Below are 19,887 nucleotides of genomic sequence, written 5' to 3' on the forward strand. Positions count from 1 at the left end.
CCCATAGTCCCTGGACGAGGCGTGAGTGGAGGGGAGTTTGGTATGCCCTCATGCAAGTCTCCTATAGGCTGATATTTTTCCCCCAGGGGGCAACAGTCTTGCACCTGCGCGTGTGGCAAAGGTTCCTCCCGGTACTTCCCGCGGCAGACGGCTCTTGTCAAGTTGATGCCATTCAGCTCTGTCCCTGAGGAAGGTAGGCTGTCATTTATAAACTGTTTTTATGTCATGTATTTGTGTGTGTGAAGTGATTTATTTAAGGTGTCGGCTCAGTTTTGATCTGCTGACTTTCGTTTGTCATGACTTGCTGCAGGGACTGCATGTCCTATATGAGGATTTCCATAGAAACAAGACATAGAAAATCTTTGTTTATTGATATATTTTAGCCCCCTCTCTCCCCTCTTTCTCAGTCTGTTTTTACTTGCAGAACATGAATGAATTTCACAGTTTTAATGGAAGATTAAAGGCTGAGAAAGCTGCACCATCATTCACACTGTAGAAGTCTTTGAAACGCTGACAGATGCGATCTGAAGGGAATGTATGGTAAATATGTTTGAGATACACACATGACTCAGAGGGGACAGATGAAACCTCCATTGGATTTCAGCAGCCCTGTCAACTTTTGTTTAGTCAACAGAGACAGATTCATTCTTCAAACCTCCTCCAGTGAAAACTAACATGAAGTATGACTTGTCTCTTCAAAATGGATCTTTACTTTATATAGTTATCTGTAACTACTGTAAACTGGAATTTCAGTTTTTTCCTACGTAATTTACATCTGTTTTGATCTACACACCTTATTTTTAAAGGTCTCCACTCTGGGTAACGTAGAAATCTAAATTCATGTCATTAATGAGACTGAAATCTACTTTTTTTTTTGAGCAGTAAAGGACACTTTTAATTGATATTTGCATAATCATGAGCAAAGACTTTGCCTTTGCTACTTCATATTGCCACACTGTAGTTTTGTAAGTTGTATGAACTTTGGTCCAGAGGAATCTTGACCAAAGTTATCTTAAAAACCAGAGGTCAGACTGAGTGTCTGCTGGGTTGACAGATCTTAATCTAATGTGATTTATATATATATATACGTATATAACATCAGTTAAGATGTCGCTAACTTGAATTTTTATCTCTGCTGATATGATTAATTATGCTTGTTGGTGTACTTTCTTGACGGTACAAAGAGTAAGGACAAGATAAGTATTTAAAATGTTTCTGTTGTTGCAAAATATACACACTAGATGGCATTATTTCACTGTCTACAGTGCAGGCACAGAATGAATGAGTTCAGAAGCCATGTTCCTGTTTTCTTGACAATATTTACATTTTATTAGATACCTGAATTGTTGATCAGCCACTTGTATTAAACTCATGATGAGTGAGATGCAACATAGTCTTTTCCCAACTGTGAATATTTGGGTTAAGGGTGCTCAAAATTTGAGGTGAAGAGAGTGACTAGTTCACACAGATGTCCCAACACTTCCTGGCACATGAATCTTAAGTTTCGACATGTAGACCACTGGTGTACGTGATTACTAGTAATGACGGTCATTGGCTCTGACCTGTTGCAATGACTTTGGTGAATGACAGTTTCATATAAATGAGCAGAGCGGTGCTGTTTCATCATAGTTGTAGATAATCTTATCTGCATGAAGGGTCCTCAGTGGAGGACGTCCAGCGTGTTTTGATGATCGCTTTACTTCACGTCCATTGAAGATATTTTTCTCTGTTATTGCAGCAAATTCAACATGAGTGACCAAGAAGATTCTGTTTTGAGCAATGGAGTCGCAGTCATGGAAGGTGACACTAAGAGGTATGAGAAATGTTACATGTGTTAAAATGGAAAGTAAAACCCTTTTCCAGGTGATTTGATGTAAGGACTCTTTGATTTTTATATCCAAAAAAAAAGACATTTATACATTAGGGGATATCAGCTCTCATTCATGCTTTCTCAATGGCTTTCACAGCATCGCCACCCAAAAGTCACAGATTCTGTCAGACTCCACAAACATCAAGAATGAGACGCACTCCACTCTCATCATGAGCGGAGAGGACACAACTGCAGAGTCAGAGAAAGTTGAGGACAGAGTGACTCAGAACGGGGCCGTAGTTGATTCACATTCACAGGAGACAGCGTTAGAGAACCAGGAGACTCATCCTCCCAGCAACACCGAGGCACCTGCTAAAACTCCCAGATCTCCAGGGCCAGAGGGAGATACTGAAGGACTTAAACCAGGTAAGAGTCTGAGAGGAGAGGAACTAATTTGATCTACAAATGTAAATCATAAATCTAAGAAAACAAAGCCAAACGAATTTTTCTGTACTCTTAGGGATAGTCATAGCTCTTCAGGCTTCTAGTAACTTTTTGTATCATACAATCTGAGAAAGCAGCATCACTATTTGGTTGAACATGTAATGAAGAAACATAAAAAAGTCATTAGGTCTTTTTAAAAGGTTAAAAAGGTTGTTTACAAGATATGTACGCTGTGTATTAAATTACAGGCAGAAAACAAAACAAAAAGAGAAGTTATAAAGCTCCTTGTGACAAAAAGACATCACATGAAAACTGCAGAAAAAATAGACAGAAAGCAAGGTTTTAAAATAGACTTAAAGAGACTATTTGAAGGACTGAACTGATTAAGCATCTGAAGCTCCTCTGGCAGGTTTTTCCACAGTTTCAAGTGTCTTTTTAACTCAACAGAGTAGGAATGAAGATCTAACAGTTCTTGCTCACTGGCAGCAAGTTCAAAGGTCATCTTGATTGCTTCTACACAATACTGTGCAACTTAACATAGAACTAGTGAGACAGCAGTGTAGTGTGTTATCTGTTTGATGCTGCACAGCCCCTGCCGCAGCATTCTGGATAAGTTGCAGGTGTGATATAGACATAAAATACAAGGAATTACAGCAATTTAAGACAGAAAAATGAATACAAGAACGACCATTTCCAAATTAGCTACAGTTTCTTGCTCATTGCACAAACTTTTATCCTGTACATTTGAAGATTAAATTGGAATCAGAGAATATCTGTCTTTCTCAGTTGCAGGTTTGGTGTTTGATGCTAAATTCAGTAGTTTAGTACAGATTTTACCTGAAGAGTCAGATGGACCAAAGATCATTATTTTTACATGTCATCTCTATGTGACCTGCAGTTTTTGATGTCAGAGAGGCGTTCAAACTGTCACATTTTTGGATCACTGGAATTAAAATGGAAATATTTCTATGTGTCCACAACACGTGCTTGTGGACAATATAACCCAGATAAAAGGACTGCTGGTTATACTGGGTTATACTGGTTAGAAGGAGGATGGATAACACAGAGAGAGAGAGTGTTCTCTTAGAAAAATGAGATCTGAACCAGTTTAATGGTGGGTCTGAAGAGCCTTGTGGGCATTTTAGAGGCATTAAAGAGGCTTTTTTTTGTTGAGTAAAAATCACATGAGTTACTGTATCGAATGATGCACCAGAATCTAAACAAAACAAAAGTTGTTTGCACTAATTTGTGCATCATCTGATAGAAATGACCTTTATTGAAAACAGATGCAGTTCTTAGAAGCTGTTTAAAACCAGACTGAAGTGTTACCAATTTATTATTTAAAATGAAAAAATCCCCAAAGCCTTAGTTCAGGGACAATAGTTTTCTCTTAATGGGTGAACACAAATTCCCATGACGTAAAGCGATATAGAGGACAGTTACAACAATACTTTAGAAAATGTGAAGAGAAGAAAAAAGAAACAGGCAACTTAAAAAGTATTGAGCATAGTGAGTGGGTTATATGAGTCCACGTCGACTTGCATGAAGTGTTCAAGTTTACAGTGTTGTATATATCCTGTAAGTTATATAGCACTTCACTGTGAAGAAGAAAGGGCACCTGAGGTCAAAGAGCTTTAAGAATAGATAAAATAAAAAGATAAATTAAAATAAAACTACATTCAGTAAAAAAAAGAAAACAACATGAGGGAATTTTAAATGCAGATGTGTGTATTTTTGGAAAACAAATGAATCATAATTCTGTTATTTTATGCTCTCAACTAATAACTATTTGGTATGCAGTCCATATGACTACGTCTGTCTAAACCTGATTGGTAGCAATCGACGTTCCACACCTTCCTGTTTTGTCTCAGGTAACAGCCTTTCCGCATTCACTGCCCAACCTGCAAATCATGTTGCAGTGTAACACCCCCACGGAGGCAGTCTAGAGATGTCTGCAGTCCTCTCACACATTTCATTCTTCCACTCAAAGGCGAGCTTGCTGCGTGTTGTTTGTGGTGGGAGTCTTCTGAGTTTAACTTGTCATTAATGGCTGGTAAATGCCCCTGTTGTCCCAAAGCAGAGGAGCCCAAGGGAATTCCTCTGTCGACGGCGAGCGTGGCAACGACTCTGGCCCCGGCTGACCAGCTATGGTGCACCGGCAGAGACAAGGCAGTCAGGCTGAGGATGGAGGGCTCAGGACCGGCGTCGGAGACTCCCATCACAGTCCATCAGATGTTCTTGGAGACGGTGGAGAGCAACGGGGATCACCCAGCCTTGGCTTCCAAAATAGACGGCCAGTGGGTCACGCTGACCTGGAGGCAATACTATGAACAGTGCCGAGTGGCTGCCAAAAGTTTCCTCAAGGTTTGTTTTGCACATGAACTTGTCCTGCATTTATATTTACTTACACTGACTGTGTGCTATAGTGTAATCAAATGGTATTTGGATAGTGACACATGTTTTATGTTGTGTTGGCTCTGTATTACAGTTCATTGGATTTTGAATGAAACATTAACCAATGAGATGAAGATGCTGACTTTAATTTAAGGATGTTCACATCCACTCCGCATCAACAATTTAGGAACTGAAGCTGTTTTTTTTATACATACTGTAGTTTCTTTTTCAAGAACAGAAACTAGGAAAGGAAAGGCAAATGAATTTCTGTAGTACAATTCATACACAGAGGAAGTCTCAAAGTGCGTGTAAACTTTTAAAGGAACTCACTAGAAAAGTTACTTTAAGGTCATCATGTTTAATAATACGATCCAAAGACACTTTTACTGCAGCCAGCTTTCCCTTCTTGCTTGCTTTGGGGGCTGGTTTTCAGTGATACATGTAAAGAATAGTGACAGGATTCACACTGTGGAATCGAGGCTTTTGAAATGATAGTGTCTGGTGCATGTTGCCAGAATCAACAGTCTCACTGCATAAAAAGATTTCCTGCACACTGACAAAAAAGTACAAGAGGCTCCTAAGATGGGAAAAGAAATTATTTATTTCATGTGCAAAAAGTGACACAGTGAAGACCACATAAATAGGTTATCTTGGGTCATTATTGTTAGTTTGGAGTCTTGGGGGGGGGTTTGCATCTTTTTTGTCAGTCTCTCAGTGATTGTTTTATGAAAGGAGACTTCAGTGATACACGACTGAAACTGGGTGACCGACTTGTGCCAGTGACGCACATTCCAACTACAAGCAAAATACCTGTCAACGATTGTCCACCTGTGTTGCCCCGATGGCATTGTGGTTCAACAGGTTCTACATTGTTAAGCTAATATGGATGAGAACAACGTCAAACGCCCTTAAAGTTTAACGTCTGTTACTTTCAAATCCGATATGTTGAAATAGAGCCAAAACAATGAAAAATGTCACTGTCCTAATACTGTACGACTGCCTAAATGAGCATTGATTCATCAGGTGACATGAACCATATTCCAGGAATTAAAGGGTACACAAAACCTATAATTCCTTGCACTTTGTTTGAAAACAGCACAGTATCGTAGAACTTACTCCAACTCCTACTGTAATCTCCTCGGTGTAAGAATAGGCTACTGAAAACTAACACTTGGGTGTGTAGAATTCACAGCTTATGTTACGTCTCCCGTTTCATGTCCATGTTCGTATCACATGAAGTGGAGTAGCTTTAGAAACGTGATGTAGGTCAAAAGTAACGGAGGGACTGTGTTGCTATGTCATTAAAGATACATCTTTTTATTTTTTTGTTGTTGTTGTTTTTTTCAGTTGGGGCTGGAGCGTTACCGTGGTGTAGGTATTCTGGGATTCAACTCTCCTGAGTGGTTCATCGCAGACATTGGCTGCATCTTGGCTGGGTAAGATCACGTTTAGGGAACAGAAACTGATGTAAATGAGAGTGCTTACATAGACTTGATAGCCCCCTTTTGTCCTTAAGATGCCCCCTCACAGTTTCACCTCACACTTTACTGTATCTTAGTCTGTATCTACACACCAGTTTGGGCTGTACCAGTTAAACCGGCAGTGCAGAACTCTTACATGTTAATGAAGGTCCATTACATTCAAGCCCTCGTCAAACGAGTTCACAACAATACTGATTAATCCTATCACCACCAGATAAATCTCTCCGTATTTCACAGCATACAGAGTTTTTAAATCTCATGTTTAGACTCTCCAAATGTTATAAGACTGAATGGATCAAAATTTGATAGTGAAACGAGTCATTTCCTGGGGGTTCTATGAGGCTGAAAAAACAATTTATCCACCGTTTTACAGCCGCAACAGTAGGTAACGGCCAGTGGTGTAACTACTGGTCATTGGGCACACTGGGACACATTCCAGTGGGCTGATGGGCCGTCAAAACATATCCGAATTTACCAGCCCTCTCTGTGTCAGACAATCACAGCCGAGCGCCCCCCTTTACTCTCACTACCAGAGGGGGGAGACAAAAGTCCCCCACTCCAGCTTTAAAAAAAAACTAATGCGGGTATCAGATTTCCTCACAGTTTATGGATTTAGAAAAGCATATTGTCAATATTTAACATCCAGCTGTTGTCCTCAGATAAATGAATGACATTCAACCTATAGATTACATACAGTAATTATTCAACTTAACTTCACAAAAGTGATTCATACACGAAAATGTAAATATTGTATTATAATGATTTATTTTAGGGCTGCAACTAACTTTATTATTTTTATTATTGAATCATCTTCCAATTATTTTCTCAATTTTATCGTTTTGTCGATAAAATGTAATTTCTTAGATCTCATGGTGACGTTTTCAAATGTATTGCTTTGTCTGATCAACAGTCCAAAATCTAGATATTCTGTTTACTACACAGAAAAACTTAAAATCTTCACATTTAAGAGGATGCAACCAGCAGATTTTTGGCATTTTTCTTAAAAAAAAATGAAACAATTAATTTTCTGTAGATCGATTAATCGACTAGACGTTGCAGCTCTAGTTTACTTTGTGAATGGGTGAACCTGGCATGTCGTGTTAAGTGCTTTGAGTGGTCGTAAGACTAGAAGGCACTATATAAATGTAGTCCACTTACCAATGTGTGATTTGTGCTACAGGGGCCTGGCGACCGGCATTTACACAACCAACTCACCTGAAGCTTGCCAGTATGTGGCTGCCAGCAGTGAGGCCAACGTCCTGGTTGTGGAGAACCAGAAACAGCTTGAAAAAATCCTGAAGGTAAGGAGCTTTTTTTTTTTTTTTTGTCTTTTACAGCTCTACCAGCCTTTACTTAACTGTAACTGCCAGTGGTTGCAGCTTGCATAAAACAAATCAATCCTTTAAATGTTTGTTTGTTTAAATTGTTTGTCCCAACAGGTTAAAGATCAACTACCTCTTCTGAAGGCCATTGTCCAATATAAAGGCGAGCTGAAGCAGAAGGCGCCATTCCTGTACACGGTATGTTCACATGACAAACATATTGATTGAGCAGATAACAAGATCATCCTAAAACATCTGATACTGTGCTAGAGACGGAATAAAGTGGTGTACTGTATGGGATGACAACGACTGCACCATTGAACTTCTGAAATACATGAAACAGCAACATCAGGTTTACTAAGACTAAAAATAAAAACAGCAGGTGATCAAAGCCACAAATAGAAACACTTCTACCATCCTGTACATAGAAATCAATAACTTTATTGCTGTAATGTCTGTGTTTCTGTAGTGGGCAGAGTTCATGAAGTTGGGAGAAGACATGCCTGATGAACAGCTGAATGCCGTGATTGACAGTCTTCGTGCAAACGAGTGCTGCACCCTCATCTATACCTCAGGGACCACTGGCAACCCAAAAGGTGTCATGTTGAGCCATGACAACGTGAGTAACTAGTACGAGTTAAGATAGTGTCAATTTATTTCATTTTAATTGTACTGACATGACTGGACTCCAATGAATTGTTATTGATCCCATTATTTAAAGACCTTTATAAGGTGAAGGTGATCTGGAATAAAGAAAAATAGTAAAATAAAAAACAATTACACATGTGCACAAACAGCAGATAACTCAAGAATCACTATCAGCTTCATTAACCAAGAACATTTACATACAACAATGTCCAAGAAGATGTACATGGACATAACAAGCCAAAACAAGGACAACAAAGCCAAACAAAGATAATAAAACATAAACATATGACTATTATATACAAGCAAGTGGGTGAAAAAAAAAATACGTACATATAGAAACAACAAGTGGACAAGTAACAGTAGTGCAAAGGTGTGTAAGAGAGCAAGGAGTGCTTCGTTATTAAAGTGATACATTACTTTATATACATGTAGCAGGTGGTTATGTACAGTATATGCAGCCTGCTTAAATATATTTTTAACAGCAATGGATGATATGTTATTGCACATTTTGTATTTTAAACTAATATAAATGTTTATGATTCGTAGTTACAGTGGATGTTTTAGTGTTAAGAATGGACCAGTGTGTTGTACTGTTTAAACAATGAAAGTGACATAACAGCAGGTAATGAAGTGCATCATGTACAGTGTGTTTAAAAGAGGCAGAATAATTTTTTATTTATTGCAAAATCAATAAGAACATGAACACAGAGTTGAGTAAAAGGGAATTTGTGTGTTTTTTAAAAAAATCGATTGGCTTGGAGATTTTAAAAAAGCCCCACAGACTCTGTAACATGATCACTGCATATTCAGTGTTTATGTATGTTGCAGAGAAGCGAAGCAGGTCTCCTGATAGAGCTTTTGGGAACTCCAGGCCGTGATTATAACATCACATCTCAGTGAATCAGGCAAACCTAACATACAAAACTCTCTGACATCTTCTCCTAATGTGCAGCTGACGTGGACGGCCCGTGCAGCAGGTACCATGGTGAATCTGAACTACGCTGAAGAGATATTGATCAGTTACCTGCCACTCAGCCACGTGGCAGCACAGGTCAACGACATGTGGATCTGTATGAGGTTTGCCGGGACCGCCTACTTTGCAGAGCCAGATGCCCTCAAGGTGAGGATGCTTCATGCCGTGTGGACACGAGATTATCAATAAAAGTGTCTTGTTTTGACCTATAATCCTCTTTATTTTTCCCAGGGTTCCTTAGGAACAACAATGAAAGAGGTGTGTCCAACTTCCTTCCTGGGAGTTCCTCGTGTGTGGGAGAAGATGCAGGAGAAAATGAAAGCTATGGGTGCCAAGGCGTCCCCATTGAGGAAGAAAGTGGCAGACTGGGCCAAGTCCATAGGACTGCAGTACAACTACAGTGTCATGAACGGGTGAGACAGGAGCAAACGATCTTAAAATTTTAAGACAGTATTTAAGACATATTATCTTGACTGATTCACCAGACTTGAATGTGCTGCTCATCAAGGATTTTAATCAAAGATCTTATCAACATTGGCACCAGCACTTTATTTTGAAGTGAACATTTAAATATTTTCATTCCATGATAATTTAGGTCAGGAGATAGAGCGGGTCGTCCACTAATCGGAAGATCAGTGGTTCGATTCCCCGCTTCTTCAGTCTGCATGTCAAAGCATTCTCGAGCAAGATACTGGACCCCAAATTGCTCCCGAAGGCTGTGCCATCAGTGTGTGAATGTGTGAATATTGACGTGTAGTGTAAAGCGCTTTGAGTGGTTGGTAGACTAGAAAGGCACTGTTACCATCAGATTATATATGGAAAATGTAAATTACAATGTAAAAAAATGATTGATTTTATAAGCAAATGTCTTGATTACTCCCAGCTAATAAAAACATGCAGTATCAGAAAGCTGGTGTCAGTTTTGAAAAAATGTTAATGGTCAAGTTAACTAATCCTGCCTCAGAATTAAAACCTCCTGCTGTATTTTTACTTTAATTTACTTTTTTGGGTTACAGGGAGAATCAGGTACCTTGGGGTTTCATGCTGTCAAACAATCTGGTCTTCAAGAGGGTGCGTGCTGCGCTGGGCTTCGACAACTGCAAGAGTTTCTTCACAGGCGCCGCCCCCATCACCAAAGAAACTCTGGAGTACTTCATGAGCCTGAACCTCCCTTTGCTGGAGCTGTACGGCATGAGTGAAAGCACGGGCCCTCACACCATCTCCGTAAACAACGATTACCACATCACAAGGTCAGCGTCTCTTACTCACCTGTTTCGTTCATACGGATGTGAGAATATTCAACGTCTTTTTGTAATTTTCTCTCCGTTGTTGGATGAAAACTTTATTTAAAAGATACACTTGACAAGATTGTTATAGATTCTGTCCTGAATGAGAAAGTGGGATCCAATCTCTACCGATGAGACGTTATTAAGGTGCATTCAAGTGAATTTTTCTTCCTTTCGTTTGTGCAACATTGAGACATTTGAAACAGCAATTAAGCATATTTTTTATCATTAACATATATTTGAATATTCACTTTCTTTGGTATCCAGCAGCTTTTTTAACGAAACACACGATAGTGCCACTTAGTACCAAAACTGGAAATTTCACTGCCCACAAGAAGCGATGAATTAAACTGTAGTGCATGATAAAAAAAAAAGGTCTCCTGAACAGCAACAAATGTGCACTTTCTCCTTTTACATCTTTTATCAGTTTACTAGTGGATCTTTGTTTTGAATAATCACAGATTGGTGTAGTTTACAGAGTAAATTTAATATGATTTCCAGGGTCTGAACTTAAGAGTTGTAGAAATGTCGGTCTGTCTGTTGGTGGTCACCACTTTAGTCAGATTATCATTTTAAAGAGACATTAATGATCCCTGCAGGATGAATCCTAATAACTTTTTTTTTTAAATAAATTTACAAACAAGAAGTCAAGTCAACCAAGGTATTAAGACCTGGTTATTAAGACTGAGTAGTGAGAGAAAACAAAAGTCAAACATAAAAATAAAAATGTTAAAAATAAGAAAATGAATTAAAATATATAAATTGTAAATAACACAACATAAATAATAGTAACAGTAAATAAAATAAAAAAGATATAAATTGACATGAATCGGTCTTCAATTTAAATTAAAGGTTACATTCAGGGTCTATTTATTTGTATAGATTTTTCACATTTCAACAGTTCTTTTGCAGATTTTACACACAGTCAAAATAAATTATAAAAGAATCCTCATAACTTCAGTGATCCTCTGACTCTGACTAAATTTCAATTTATGACCAAATTCCTACAAAACTAATCACATTGGCCTCAGCTGTACTTTGTGTTCAATGATTATTAGCAAGTGTTAACATGCTTACGTGCTATACTAAAATGGTGAACACGGTGAACATTATTCCTGCAGGACATCATTTTACATTTTGTCATTTGGCAGACGCTTTTATCCAAACACGCAAGGCGAGACAATCAAGTTTTAGAGGACGGCGACTTAAAAGAGCCGGGAAGATAGAAGCAGTGAGTAAGAGAGCGAGACAGAAGTTTGTTTTTAAAATTAAAGTAAGAAATTATTGTATTAAGTAGACAAGTTCATAAGAAATACCATTAACAACAAGAAAGTAGTACAACAGAGTGCTAAAATGTTAAAGGTCAGCATATTAATGTTATTGTGAGCCTGTTGCTGACGTTAGCATTTAGCTCAAATCAGCTAAGTACAGCCTGTAGACTCTTGTTAAATCATTGCTGCCGCTAGTAGTCAAGTCAAATTTATTCATAGAGCACATTTAAAAACAACAGTTGACCAAGGTACTTTGCAGAAAAATGTAAATACAGTTAAATAATTAAAACATAATAGACAAAGTTAACAATTTTATCATGCTATCAAAAATTAAGGGGACTTAAAGGCGATTCTATAAAGGTGGATCTTTAGCTGGGATTTAAAAGTGCAGTGTGTAGAATTTAGTGGCATCTAGCGGAACGACCTTGGCAGAAAGTGAACATAATATTCATAAGTATGTTTTAATTAGTGTATAATCTCATGGAAATAAGAATCATTGTGTTTTCATTACCTTAGAATGAGCCCTTTATATCTACATAGGGAACGAGTCCTCTTCCACAGAGCTCGCCATGTTGCACCGCCATGCTTCTACAGTAGCCCAGAGTGGATAAACCAAATTTTGGCTCTAGAGAGGACCTTTCGTGAGTTTCACAGCCACCGTAGGTTCTCCTACATGACTGGAAGGGGAGGGTGAGGGATAGTCTGGGAGCAGTGATGGAAAAAGCTCGGTCACCTTTTTATTTTGAGCGGGAACGTGGAACACAGAGAAGTAACGGGGCTTTAAAAGAAATCAAATAATCTTAAAATTAATTCTATATTTCACTGGTAACCAGTGGAGGGAGGCCAGTACAGGAGTGATGTGGTCTCCACCAACATGCAACATCAGATCGTATCATGTTACTGACTTATGGTTTTTCTGCCCAGCTGTGGAAAGGTGATGCCAGGCTGCAAGGTAAAGCTGGAGAATCCAGATGAGGACGGGAACGGAGAGATCTGTTTCTGGGGTCGGAACGTCTTTATGGGCTACCTGGACATGCCCGACAAAACCGAAGAGGCTCTCGATCAGGAAGGCTGGCTGCACTCGGGAGACCTGGGAAGACACGACCAGCACGACTTCCTGTACATCACAGGAAGGATCAAAGGTAAAAAACTTTGTATGGTTTATATAACAGCACCGCAGGAAACATTTGGGACATTTCTCCTTGTGCTGGCCTTCAGTGTTTGGGTCTGGGATCTGGGACATGCCAGCATGACTGAGTGGTTGGCAGCCGTCCCTAGCAATGAGAGTAGCTGCTGTCACACTCCAGAGAGGCTGACACAAACACCATCGTGGTATTTTGGCTGGTTCAACTGGTTCAACCGCATGACGTTGTTGTGGAAACACTGTAATGGTTTTAACCTACATAACCCTACTGAAGTATGGACTATATTTAACCTCTTTGAAGCTAGCACACACCGAGCTTTTATTTGACTTTGATTTAATTATAGGAACAGGAACAAGAGTACAAAACAGAGAGAGCATTTCCCTTTTTATAGATGTGTGCTGTAGCTCTCACTCTGTGATAAGAACACTGCATATTTATTTACACTAAACAGACACATGTGCACAATTTGCAAACAGTAAAGTGCGAACAGTAAGAAAATGGCACCTGCAAGTACACTTCATTCTGAAAATTACAGCAATTTTTAAAAAAAAATATTAAATGCTGACATACATATTGTTTCCAACAGTGGTGAAATCTACTTAAATACTTCATTTAAGTACAATTTTGAGGTACGTAACTTTAATTCACTCAGAGTGATGAGTATTCAGTTCACCTCACTGCTAGATGCCAACAAATTCTGCACACTGGCCCTTTAAATTGTTAAAATTAGCTCCAACTTGACAGCAATAAATGCTGCTTACACATAAATGCATCAACAAAAGTAGTAAAATAATGTATATAAGATAAATATAACACTTTGCATAACAAGTACTTTTACTTTTGATATTTTAAGTGCATTTTACCGTAATACTTAAGACTTTTTACTTTTAATGGAGTATTTTGTACTATTTTATCGCTACTTTTACTTTAGTAAAATATCTCAATAATTCTTCCATCACTGGTCTCCAGTTTGCTACTGTACACAACAAAACTCATGTTCCAAAGTTTTTCTGTTTTCTGCTCATCTTACAGGACTTTTTTACATTATTTTGAGTCTTTTTTTGTCTTTTTTAGATCAGTTTAGTTATATTTTGCTTTAGGAGTTTGGAGTGATGATGATGTAATGTATTGTCAAAAATTGTCTTGTGCTCAGAGATCATCATCACCGCCGGTGGAGAGAACATCCCTCCGATTCCCATCGAGGACGCAGTTAAGGCGGAGACGGCCATCATCAGCAACGCCATGCTGATCGGAGACAAACTCAAGTTCCTCTCCATGATGCTCACTCTCAAAGTAAACCACGCCTCCATATCTGCAGACAATCACAGCCCCTAAATAAATAAAACAAACACAAGAATAACCCCTTTCTCTCTCTCTCTCTCTCTCCGACAGTGTGTTGTGGATGACAACGGTGACCCCACAGACGAGCTGAGCCCCGAGGCTTTGGACTTCTGCCGGCAGCATGGTGTCACAGCAACCAAGGTGTCAGAAATTTTAGCCAATAAGGAGCCAGCGATCTACAAAGCCATTCAGGAGGGCGTGGAGCGCGTCAACGCCAGAGCGACGTCTAACGCCCAGAGGGTCCAAAAGTGGGTCATACTGGAGCGAGACTTCTCTGTCGGTGGAGGAGAGCTGGGTGAGATAATCTTGTTTTACTTCCTTTTGCTTTTGAAACTGCACCACTGTATTTAGGGAAGCTACTGCAGTAATGTTTTACCTTACTGCAAAGTTTAATCAGCTTTCAATCAAGATCATGTTATAATCAGACAAGTCTTGTGTCTGCGCTGCGTGCCCGACAACATCTCAACAACATTTTTTAAAAGCTGCTTTACACAACAGGTCAAATGTCGTTATCGCCACACTGTCTTCAGTTTGAGATTTACATCAAATCCTCTTTTTGTCTGTGCAGGACCCACCATGAAACTGAGGAGGCCTATTGTTGTGAAGATGTACCAGGAGACAATCAATGAAATGTATGCAGTGGCTGCAGAGAAAGAGTAGACTGTACTGCGCAAAGTTGAGACGATATTTAAGAAAGGCAGTCATGAGAAACTTGGGACATATTTATGAACATTGTACTGTGCCCGGATGTGTTCAGAAATGTGTAAACCTCTATTTGATGTTGACTTTTCACCTGAATGTTGTTAATTTAGCCGGTCGGTCAGGCAGGAAGTCTTGAGTATGATTGTGTTGTATTTAAGGGAATTAGAGGTTTGTGCTGCTTTGTTTTAATATGTCACATTTTCCTCCATTTGTTGTTTGTTTCCAAAATCAATATTTAAGCCTTTTAAATGTACATACGGTTTCACTTTGCACTTTTTTGTAAATAAACCATCCAATCATAGCCAAATCTTGCCTTTTATGGCATATACAGGTGAGTTGTACAGTACCATGGCAACGCTGTAGTATCATATTATATAAGAGCCAGCTGTCCGCCAGATGTTGGTCAGGTTTGGCTGTGCCTGGTATTTTTGAATCACACTGGATGGTGTCATCAATAAAGTCATATGTATTTTATGTTTGAGGCAACACAATTTTGCAGCGTTAAGCTTCATCCAGCATGTTTCCAGTCGTCATGTTGTGTTTGTAAGAGAATCAACATCTGGCAAAGCTGCTGCAACTTAAAAAAAACTGGAAAAGATGTTTAAAATAAGTAAATGAATTCACTGAATCATGAGCAAATTGTAAAACGTGCATTTGCATTTTTAGTCAGTGCTTCTCCGTGTACAGTTTGAGAAACACTGAAATGTTTGTTTTGTGATGGATGTTCCATCAAAACTGTCAATAAGAAAATTGAGTGATTTATGAAGAAAATGTCTAAACCTGATTCTGCTTTTTAACGTCATTTTAAGAAATAAAATGCAGTTTGAGGTACAACAAAATGTTTGAATTTGAGTTTTTTAATAATGACTTGACGCTGTATACAGGAGGGATTTGAGCTGCTGTTATGTATGTGTAAGTGCTACAGTGTCTACATTTATATATCTATATACATCTATACTTTAAGTAAATTAGTCTTAAAACATGTTCCCTCAGGCTTCAGTTTAACCCTTTAATTATTGACAACCTCATTAACCAATGAGGTCAGTTCGACGAGGGTCACTTTAGAAAATGGGAAACCAAAGGGACTGTTCGTAATTATATGTAACAGACACCTTAAAGCAAACATGAGGCGGACATGTAAATTCCATCAAACTGTTATCTACAGCGTCTCAGTCACAGAAAAGTCTTGATTTATACCATATTTGATCTAAATTTCTGACTTGAAGAAAAAGGACACACTGAATGTTCATATCAAACACAAGTTGAATCATCTTGTTTATGTGGAAGCCAAAGATCTTGAGTTGTGTTACAGGTACCGGGTTTGGCACCGAGGCCGCCCCCAACTGTAGGTAGACCGATAGTGTTGGGGCATTTTCTTTGCAAAATCCTGAGATGCTTCATGGTTACATATAATTATTCACATGAACTGAACAATAAAATCAATAGAAAGGTTGGTAGATTGTCAAAACTGGATTACCAACTGGGCAAATAATGATGATGATGATGATGATGATGAATACATTTTAAAGGACCAGTGTGTAGGATTTCGTAGGATCTAGCACTAAATACCCCTCCCCTCACCCTCCCCTTCCAAGCCTGTAGGAAAACCTACAGTGGACGCAAAATTTGTGAAAAACGTGAAAGGTCCTCTCTAGAGCCAGTGTTGGGTTTGTCCGCTCCGGGCTACTGTAGAAACATGGCGGTGCATCATGGCGGGCTCAAGATCTGCTCCCTGTGTAGATATAAAAGGCTCATTCTAAGGTAACGAAAAGACAACGATTCTTATTTTCAGGTGATTAAACACTAATTAAAACATACCTGTGAATATTATATTCCATTTCTGCCAAGTCTGTTCTGTTCGATGACACTAAATTCTACATACTGCACCTTTAAAGTAACGTTGCAAATTTAACTGCCTGTAAGCAGTGGTTTATTTTATTTAAAATACACACACACATGAAAGTGTAAGTGTTGTTAACTATATAATTAAACATTTTATATATTTTATATTTTGAATTCAGTTTTCAGTATGAAAATGAAGCTTAATGTACAGTAAACAGTCTACAGTCTATACTTCATGTTACTGGGTGGAAGCTGGTTTAAGAAAGTAAACTTATTCTTAAGATCATATTAAAACTAAAAGCAACATATGATGCAGGAAGAGGAAGAGGAGGACGCTGACGACACGAACCGGCAAATTTAGTGTTCAATTCATTTTTTGTGTGTTGGTATAGTTTTGCTTTCTAATTTTAACATCAGCATCACTCATTTTACATCAAATGTCACTTTAGGAACATCAGTGAAAAAAGTTTAGACTTAAAAATGTACAAAAACAACGAGAACTTAAATAAAATGTGTAGTTTATGGTTCTTCCTCCTCCTTCTTTAGACTCGGTAGGAGTCACTTGTCAATCTAGAGTCATTTCTGAAAGCATTTTAACTCACTTCTTAAGATTAAGACGGTTCATAAAATGGATTTTAGGATTATCTTAGTCTTAAAATGCCCAGATTTATTTCATATTATTTGGGTCCACATAATTTGATTAAATGGTTTATTATTTAAAAGAAGTTTGTGAGAAATTTGCGCTGCTGAACGTCAACTATGACAAGTCTTCTATCCTTCATCCTGTGACCCTGTTCTTAAAAAGGGACTTAAGTTTTATGACTTGAATTATTTTTGTTTATATTCAGCTCATTTGTTGTAAAGTTGTGTTTTCATCAAATTGCACACATAAAACTGAGGGCAAGGTCGTGTCGTTCCATCATCAACAATACTTATGACATTTGTTTTCCTTAATACTCAATTGATTGTTAAATGTATAAAATGACGAAGTTCAAGTTAACATATACCAACTATTTTGGGTTGAGTATCATGGAAAACAGAATATTAGCATTTTTTCACATTTGAGAGGCTGATATTAGTGAATTTTGGGCAGTTTTACGTTAAAAATGACTTTAAAAAAACATTTTCTCAGTCATGAAAATTCATTTCAGCATCATCATTTCAAAACAAAGGATTATTTAATCAGTATTTTCTCTCCAGTACTTTATAATAAATGTTTTTGTTGGTATTTTATGACTTTATCTTTGGACTTTTTTTGTTGTTTGTACGCAGCACTCTGGTTCTGGCTAGTATGAATCTGTAGCGTCTCGTAGGTCACATGTTCTGCAGATGTTAATGATTTGTTTGGCATTTCTGTGCTGTTAGTTAACCACAAACTCTATGAGAAACATACCACCATGAAGAACTCCCTTTCCTCTGACAGACACACAGAACATATCAGATTGCATTCTTGGACGACTGGTTGTGTCGCTTCTCATTTAACATCATGTTTACAGATAAAGTCACAATGACCTTCATTGCAAAAATGCTTTGGTTCAGCCAGAGGTAATGAGATTATATCTAACCTACTTATCCTTCTGTACAATTTGACTGTTTAAAGATTTTTAAGTTACACTAGTACATTCACAGCAGCCTCCTGGACATTTTTTACAAAGTGTACCAGACAATATCAGATTTTTGATTAGATCAACATACTGATCAGCGTTTACAGACAAAGAGAAACAAATCTTCAGTCTCTAGAGGTAAACAGAAGATCTTTTTATTACATGTGTGAACAGATTTCTGGAAATCTTCTACTGTGGTGGATATAAAAGCAACAACTTTCCCAGGTAAAGAAAACAAAAGGTTAGTTTTTACAAAGAGGAAGTGAGACAATCGAGACACAATCACATGACATCTCTCTGCGTGCATCAAATGTACTTCCACTGTTGTCCAAACCAGCAGGTCACCAGATAAAGGCCAAGCATGTGTGGAACTTGTAAAGGAAAGTTTGTTGAGACTGTTGGGGCGTCACATTTGACCAGCGGTGGAATGTAATGGAATGTAAATAAGTACATTTACTCTAATTTATTCTCACTTTCTGCTAGTTTATACTAGTCAACAACAATTCAGACGGGAAAACAACACACTCTTTATTCCACTACATTTATTTCATGGTCTTAGTTACTCATTACTCAGATTAAAATTTGACATAAAAACGCACACTAACCGAGCACTTTATTAGGAAACGTCATCCAATACAACCATAAATCTGCCATAAATTCTACTCTTACAGTTTGTTGACATTGTTATGAAGGAGATAATTCAAGACTTTATGGCAGAGCTATTGTATTCAATCATATTAAATTGCATTATTGTTTTCCTGATAAAGTGCCCGGTGAGTGTGTGTGGTAAGATTATAGAACAAAACGAAACACCTTGTTAAAGATTAAATCATTGTTCCCAACACTTTCGGTCTTGGGCTCCTTGTTATGTTTGATGCCTCTAAACCTCTCACATAGTTTTATTTAAATCATTGTTTGAGGCCCACAAAAGTAAAATTTCACAAAAAAGCAAAGTTTAGAGAATAGTACAAAAAATGAATACAAATAAATATAAACCTGAGTTATATTTATTATATATACTGGGCAGTGAACACACACACAATATATATATCTATATATAGCATAATGAGTCCTTCTATTTTCAATACTTTAAGTTAATTTTGCAACTAATACTTTTATATGTTTACTTAAGTAGCAGGACCTTTACTTGTAATGAGGAGTATTTTTAGGCTGTAGTGTTGCTGCTGTTACTTCAGTAAAATATCTCAGTACTTCTTCCATCGATGTCAGATTGAACACTGACTACATAGTTAGCAGCTCGACAGGCAGGTTGCCTTCAGGCTGATTTAAAGATAATAACTTGACATTTAAAGAACAGGTAAATGCTCTAAATTTTTCCCGCATCCTAATCCTCCCAAATATATCACACGAAGCAGAGCTCATAAATCTATCAGCACTCTGCAACTACTGAAATGTGCCAATTCCACAAATTTGATTTTCGCTAAAACTGTAACTGACGATTATTTTCATTATTGATTGATGTCTATAAAATGTTGGAAAATAGTGAAAAATGCTGTTATAATTTCTTCAAATGTCTTGTTTTGTCTGATCAACAATCTGAAATCTAAAGATATTCAGTTTACTGTCACATATAACACAGAAAAGCTTCAAACCTTCAAATTTT

At 37.9% G+C, this 19,887-nt stretch overlaps 1 protein-coding gene across 3 annotated transcripts; it reads left to right on the forward strand.

Moving 5' to 3' along the window:
* The first annotated feature begins 105 nt into the window (after positions 1-105).
* LOC122965544 (long-chain-fatty-acid--CoA ligase ACSBG2-like) lies at positions 106-15,651 on the forward strand. 3 transcript variants are annotated; one of them, XM_044329697.1, is made up of 15 exons: positions 106-193; positions 1,739-1,813; positions 1,968-2,236; positions 4,332-4,618; positions 5,996-6,084; positions 7,310-7,430; positions 7,569-7,649; positions 7,921-8,070; positions 9,052-9,219; positions 9,304-9,485; positions 10,089-10,322; positions 12,554-12,771; positions 13,928-14,067; positions 14,167-14,410; positions 14,684-15,651. In XM_044329697.1, exons 2-15 carry the CDS (start codon positions 1,749-1,751, stop codon positions 14,773-14,775), a joined length of 2,340 nt encoding a protein of 779 aa, XP_044185632.1. In that variant the 5' UTR covers positions 106-193; positions 1,739-1,748; the 3' UTR covers positions 14,776-15,651. The 3 variants fall into 3 exon arrangements, with proteins under 3 accessions (XP_044185632.1, XP_044185623.1, XP_044185614.1); XM_044329688.1 differs by lacking the exon at positions 106-193 and adding an exon at positions 336-540 and having other exon boundaries at positions 4,335-4,618; XM_044329679.1 differs by lacking the exon at positions 106-193 and adding an exon at positions 339-540.
* Positions 15,652-19,887: the final 4,236 nt, after the last annotated feature.

The sequence above is a fragment of the Thunnus albacares genome, chromosome 2 (assembly GCF_914725855.1).
Source record: "Thunnus albacares chromosome 2, fThuAlb1.1, whole genome shotgun sequence".
Taxonomy (NCBI): Eukaryota; Metazoa; Chordata; class Actinopteri; order Scombriformes; family Scombridae; genus Thunnus; species Thunnus albacares.

Excerpts from the sequence above, each read along its gene's own strand:
- LOC122965544 (XM_044329679.1), top strand. The coding sequence starts at position 518 with ATGCGATCTGAAGGGAATGTATG. Across the intron at positions 7,650-7,920 it reads AGGCGCCATTCCTGTACACG|TGGGCAGAGTTCATGAAGTT; the intron begins GTATGTTCACAT and ends GTGTTTCTGTAG. Across the intron at positions 9,486-10,088 it reads AACTACAGTGTCATGAACGG|GGAGAATCAGGTACCTTGGG; the intron begins GTGAGACAGGAG and ends TTTGGGTTACAG.